At 58.4% G+C, this 6,028-nt stretch overlaps 1 protein-coding gene across 2 annotated transcripts; it reads right to left on the bottom strand.

Annotated features, from left to right (window-relative positions):
• Nucleotides 1–3,802: 3,802 nt before the first annotated feature.
• On the bottom strand, nt 3,803–5,995 carry Fam241b (family with sequence similarity 241 member B). 2 transcript variants are annotated; one of them, XM_010606007.2, is made up of 3 exons: nt 5,505–5,995; nt 5,203–5,330; nt 3,803–4,601 (listed from the first exon to the last, which is right to left on the bottom strand). In XM_010606007.2, the coding sequence occupies exons 2-3, from the start codon at nt 5,293–5,295 to the stop codon at nt 4,332–4,334; spliced, it is 363 nt and encodes a 120-aa protein (XP_010604309.1). In that variant the 5' UTR covers nt 5,296–5,330; nt 5,505–5,995; the 3' UTR covers nt 3,803–4,331. The 2 variants fall into 2 exon arrangements, with proteins under 2 accessions (XP_010604309.1, XP_010604301.1); XM_010605999.3 differs by lacking the exon at nt 5,505–5,995 and having other exon boundaries at nt 5,203–5,488.
• Between the last annotated feature and the right edge of the window lie 33 nt (nt 5,996–6,028).

Genomic DNA, 6,028 nt, shown 5'->3' on the forward strand with positions numbered 1-6,028 from the left:
TGCACCGTGTCCTTGAGAAAACGCACCCTACTGTATCCTATGAACACATTACTCGCATTTACTGTGCGCTGACTTTGTCCCCTTCCCAGAAACAAAGGCTAAGACCCTGACTGGCCCAGTCCACACTGATCAACAAAAGCGCTTTACCTCCGGAAGTGCGGGCACGTCTCGCGCCCCCCGGGATCCTGAGCGGGACGCCCGTCTTGCAGCACCGCTCTGCTGCCAAGAAACTCTCCCTCTGCTTCCTCTGCATGCGCCACACTTTAAATAAGCGTTCGCTCCACACTGTACCAGTCCCGACTCCCCCCTTTCCTTCACTGGTACGAGGGCAAGGACCCGAAGAGAGGCGGGGTTTGCTCAGAGGCCCCTGCCCGATGCAACAGCAGGACGGGAGCAGCAGGCATGGGGACAAGGACAGGCAGGGAAGATGTGTATTGTATGCTTGTGTGCTGCTTCACCTTTGAGCCACGCAGACGCACTGCCTCCAGACCCGGCTCTAGCTCGCCCAGGGCCAGGAGGTGGCCCATGGGTGGTGGGCGCGAAGCACTCGGGATTGGGTAGGAGACGCCAGAGACCTGTCGAAGAGCCCGGTTCACGCGAGAGAAACTCATTCCCTCCCTTCTTTCCCTAGGTCCTCGGAACCCATCCACGAGAGTGTCTCGGTGAGGTGCTAGTGAGTCTTCAGCACCCACTTAAGTCCTCGTAAACTGATTTTTCAAAGAAAGCGGACGTTGAACCTAAAGCCTCAACACCTGTAGCTGCTAGGCAAGGAGGGCTGCGCTCCGCCGACTTGTACAAACCCCCACTGTACGTGCTAATTAAGTACTGCCCTTCCCTTTACAATGGTGATGTGATACTTCCTTACAATAAATTAAGAAAAATGCTGTTTTTAGGAAGTAAATCCTAATTCCCCTGCTCTGTGATAGGGTAACGTTATCAAGTGTGGAGCTGGTGGCCCAAGCTGCTGTTTCCAGGGAGTTAGTGAACTTGACCCTCCCAGCTGCTGCAAGGGGCAGACAGGCCTGGGAGGCCTCGGGAGAAGGCGGGCTGTGCGGGCTAGCAATGGGGGCGCTGGACCTGGGCACTCAGCCTCCGGCACGGCCTGCACCCAGAGGACAAGGCCGGCGGCAGGTGAATGCGGACCCGCTCCAGCTCTGGCCCTGTCCCACCTCACCCTGGCAGTTGCTCCAGAGTTGATCTCGGGCTTCATCTTGAGCAGTTCCAACGTCCTCCCTTCTAGCTCTGGGTCCCTAGAGCCATCTGGTCTCGGCTCCCTCCACCTCCACACCAGAGCCGTCCTCTGGTCCTCTAATCCAGGGAGCTGTCACCATCTGCCTCTGGAAGTTCCTCTCCCAGCAGCACGAGGAGCGCTGCATGCTGCTCCCACCACGGCCCGGCTTGCTCTCCAGTTAGCCTGGGCCACACAGCCCTGCGCCATCATCCTGCCCCTGGCCCTCTCCACCACCAGCCCTGCAAAGCCCTCCTGGGACTCTTTGTGAAGTAACTGGATTCTCTTCTTTCATCTGTCAGTTTGCAATGAAAGCGGCAGGCCGGGGGAGTGGTGGGGGATGAGGCAAGGAAGGCTGCAGCTCTTTCACAGTGCAGCCAGATGAGCTGGGCATGGATGAGGTCGCCCAGCCAAGCATCCCCTCTGCCTCAGAGCAGACATGAGAGGTCGGGAAGCCGGGCAACCTGGGTCAGTCACAGGGCTCCAGGTCCCTAGAGCCAGGGGCCTAACAGAGGAGGACCCAGAGGGTGAGCTTTGAGTCTCCATTTGAATCAGTTCAGCCCAGCTCACTTGGGCTCCGGGGCAAGTTATAAACCTCACCAGTGTCCTCAGCAGCTCAACAAAGACGGAGAATGATGGTGAGAATTCCTAGGTCATAAGGCTCTAGGGACAAGCACAGGAAAACCTCAGGGCGCCTTCATTTCCAAAAGCTAGGGAGGGGGTGACTTTGGGCTCCAAGACCGAGACTGGGACATGGCCAGGTGCCTGGGACATTGTGACCGCTCCAAGGCCGAAGCCTGCAGCACCAAATCTGTGCTCCCAGGGCCAGCACCTGCAGGAAGAGGCCCAGGGCTGGTGCAGCCCCTCCTTTCCACAGCTTCCTATCCATCTCTTGCCACCATGTCTGGGTGACCCCATGAAAGGCCCCCAAGAGGTAGGCAGGTCCCAGATCATCACTGCTTCTGAAACTGAGGCTTGAGAAGTCAAACGAACTGTCCCAGGTCATGGGCCCGCAGAGAGTGAGCAGGGCCTGGGCCCAGGCTGTGTGCCCAGCTGGCTATCACCACAGGGCCGACTTCCTCCCCTGACTTCAAGGTGAAGCAGCCATATGGGCAGGGGCTCTGACTGCCACCCTAAGGCCTCCCCCTAGATACACACAGGTCCCAGTTAAGGAACCAAAAGCCTGTTCTGGTCCCAGTCCCAGGGGCAGTCAGGCAAGGGATCTTTGGAGACCTGGCCAGGTCAGAGTCTGTTTCACCTGATCTCAGGCTTGGCGTCCTCCTCTGAGAAATGGAGATGTAACCCACCTCCAAGGCCAGCTGCAGGGTGGAGAGGTAGAGCTGAGTGTCACTGCTTGGAATTTGTGGCAGGAAGGATGAAGAGCCACTGGTCCCAGAGCTTGGGCAGGAAGAGACACAAGCCAGGACCCTGTAACTCCCATCACCACCAGCCCACGCAGGGAGGGGGCCACTGTCCTTTCCGGCCCTGCGAGGGCACTGGAGGCCTGGTGGTGTCCCCGCTGCTGGTCACCAGGAAGGAATAGAGGCAGCTTCCCAGGTAGCCAGGTTGCAAATCCAGCCTGATACAGAGACACAGGGCTGCTGAAGCTCGGAAAGGGTGAAATGAAAGGGAAGCCCAGACAAGAGAGATCACGGAAGGGAGGGGAGGTCTACAGGAGAGGCTCACCGGGCAGGGTCCTGCCTGAGGGTGATGGGCTGTGGGAATTTATGATCCAGGACAGCAGTGGGCACAGGGCACCAGGATGCCACAGGGGACAGCTGGGCGCCAGCCAGCCCAGCCCCACTGCCCTTGCACAGGGCCCCAAGAAGAGCCCAGCACCCCCTGCTCTCTACACCCAGCATTAAAGGGGACGCACAACTGCCACAAAGAGATGGACAGAAAGCACTGGTTCTCCTCTGATGCCACAAAGCATCACCCAGGAGGGTCCCCCAAGGGCAGCAGAGGACACAGGGGCCTTTCTCTCCATCCTCCCCCTGACACCCATCCAGGGGATCTGAGAGGGGTCCAGGAACCTGGGGCGAGGTGGGCGCAGTCCTTGGCTCACCAGTCTCTCTGACCCTCACCCTCAGCTCACTGTTGATCCAGCCCCAAAGCCCCAGTGCTTCCCTGGCAGGGACCCCACAGATCTGGGTTTCAGTAGCCAGGCCCAATCCAAGTCCTTCTTTCACAAAAAGTGGGGCTCCCTCACGTCATACGCACCTTCCAAGTGCAGCGTGTGGTAGCCAGGGCTCAGGAGAGCTGCAGGGGGCGAGGGGTGGTGAATGACCCAACAGCCCCTCTGTCAGCTGGAGCCCCTCCCCACAGAGCAGACCTTCAAGGTCAACACCTCAGCGTGAGCTCAGAAGTTATCTGACATCAGGCAAGGGGGCTGAATCCAGACTTCACCTGTGCCTCTCCTGCTCCAGGTTCTGCCGAGAAAACACTGCAGAAACCCCTCCATCGTCTATAGTGCCTGCTGCTGCCCGGCTCCCCTACCCCTACCTCTCCCAAACCACCCTGTCTTCCAGAACCATGTGGCCCTGCACAATTATTTACCAACTCCTTTACATGGACTCATTTTTACTTAAATCTATTTATTGAAATGTCACCATAAATAGAACCCACACAAGAACCCCTAGTCATAAATAAAAGGTAGCTAATAAAAATACACCATTAAAACAAAACGGTGCTATAAAAGTCTGGAAACTTCTCCCATCTGCCCTAAGCCCCAGTTCTGCTCCCTGGTAAGGGGGAGTCAGCTTGAGTTCCCAGGATTCACAACACATTGGCACCAAGTTGATTCTTTTCTCAGCATAAACAGATTAAAGAGAACTGGAAAGAGAATTTTTCTTGCTCTGGGTTTGTTCCTCTTAGAGGCCCGACACCACCTGAAGACATCTCCAGACAACCAGGGTACCCGCCCCGTCCTTTGGGATACTGGGCTAGAGTCTCCCTTCCCTCTCTGCCACACTTAACATCGGGGAGACCCACACCCAGGGCTGATCACACCTTCAAAGCCCACCAGGTCCCTTCCCCGCGTGCCCACTCTCAAGCCAAGGCCTGGCAAGTCCCTCTCAATACGCCTGCCTGTCAGCCCCGGACGTCACCGCTGACTCAGGTGGGACACCAGGTACACGAGGCCCACCAGCAGGAGGCCACGAACTCCAAGCATCATGAGGAGGAAGAGGAGCAAGATGGAGGTCACGGGCTCCACGGCATGGTTTCCAAGATGCCACTGGGGGAAGCCCATGTTCACCAACTGCCGGTTGAGGTCATTGAAGGGGGACTGGGCAGCACCCAGTCTGGCTCCTGCCTGCTGCTGACGGGGACCAAGGCCCCCAGGTGGGGCACCATGGCCCCTGTTGAGAAAACCCTGGAAGGCAGAGACAGAGAGATGAATGAATCCAGAAAACATTTCCCTGGGGTTGAGCACCAGCCAGCAGGAAACTTGGGGGCCCTGCCCTCCCCCACAGCACTCCTGTACCCCTTCCTCAACAGCCCCAGGACACCCCCCACCCCCAGAATCCCAACAACTGAGCCACAGGCTCTCAGTGCACAGAAAATGCCAGTCTATATTCCCTAGGCCCAGGGAGAAGGTTCCAGGACAGAGAGGAGAGGAAGGGACCAAGCCGGGAGGACTCGGCACAGGCACAGCACTTAGGTCTCTCCAGCTTCTCTCCCACCCTAGAGGCTCTTTAAAGAAAGACACCGCTCCAGCACGGTTTGCTCACCAGGTGAAAGGACAGAGCACTCTTGGGTTTGAAGTCTGGGGAGGCTGACTGGAGGAGGGAGAGCAGGGGAGGCAGGTCTGGGCAATATACCCGCTGCATTTCCCCAGGTCTTGACCCAGCTTGGCTCTCAGCAGAGGATTTCAGGCTACAGAAGGTTCATGACCAACAAAAAACTTCTGGGAGCTGAGGGGGGACCAGGCCAGAGGAGAACAGCTGCTCCCCTGCCCCAGGGACAGGGCCTACCTGCCTCGGGGTGCTCCCCCTCTGCGGGGCAGTGCTCCTCACTCGGGGGTCATCATCCTGAACGATCTCCCCATTGGCCAAGATCCGCACCATCTTCTGCGAAGCTACGGGTCCCTGCTGGGCAGCACCTGCAAAGCATGGTTGGATAGGGGGCTGATGGAGGAACCTGGTGGTCCCCTTCCCAAGTACCCTTAACTCTTAGTGATCTGTGGCCAGGATCATGAAGGCCACGGGTGCTTCAAAATGCCTGGAGGAAACAATTAACCCCTGACTGGGAGGTGCCTGCTTCCAGTGGTGCCCACCTGAGCATGTGCTGTATGATTAATAAAGGGAGAAGTAGATGCACGTTGTTTGCCCAGGAAAATCCTGCACGGTGTCCACTGGGACACTCCCGACAGGATCCTTGGAGAGGGGTGTTTCACTGCCAGCCACCAGCAGCAGCAGGCCCTGTGGGAAGTCCAGCGAGGCCGCTCACCTGGGCCTCGCCAGCTGCTCTGCTCTGCTCTGGGGAGCTGCACAGCCACCCCACAGCTCCTAGTCGCTTTCGGGGACCCTCAAATCTCTGGGCAGCGGAAAGCAGCGACGCAGGCTCTGGACGCTAACCACGGCGCCCAGGGAGCAAACGCTCAAGATCTAGGCCTCCTCCCTGCAGGACCCGTGAGATCCGAGCTGCTCGGGGTCACTCTGCCCACTGCCTGGCGGGGACCACGCGACCACCACTCAGCCCCTGAGGGCTCCGACGGGCAGACTCCGCTGCAGAGGCCAGGCCCCGCGGTCCGTCGCCTCCAGCTCTGCTAAAGAAGGAGAGGCCCGGTCTTCCCGAAAG

This window comes from Fukomys damarensis, unplaced genomic scaffold, assembly GCF_012274545.1.
Source record: "Fukomys damarensis isolate Sample0158 unplaced genomic scaffold, DMR_v1.0_HiC HiC_scaffold_20, whole genome shotgun sequence".
In the NCBI taxonomy this organism is placed as follows: Eukaryota; Metazoa; Chordata; class Mammalia; order Rodentia; family Bathyergidae; genus Fukomys; species Fukomys damarensis.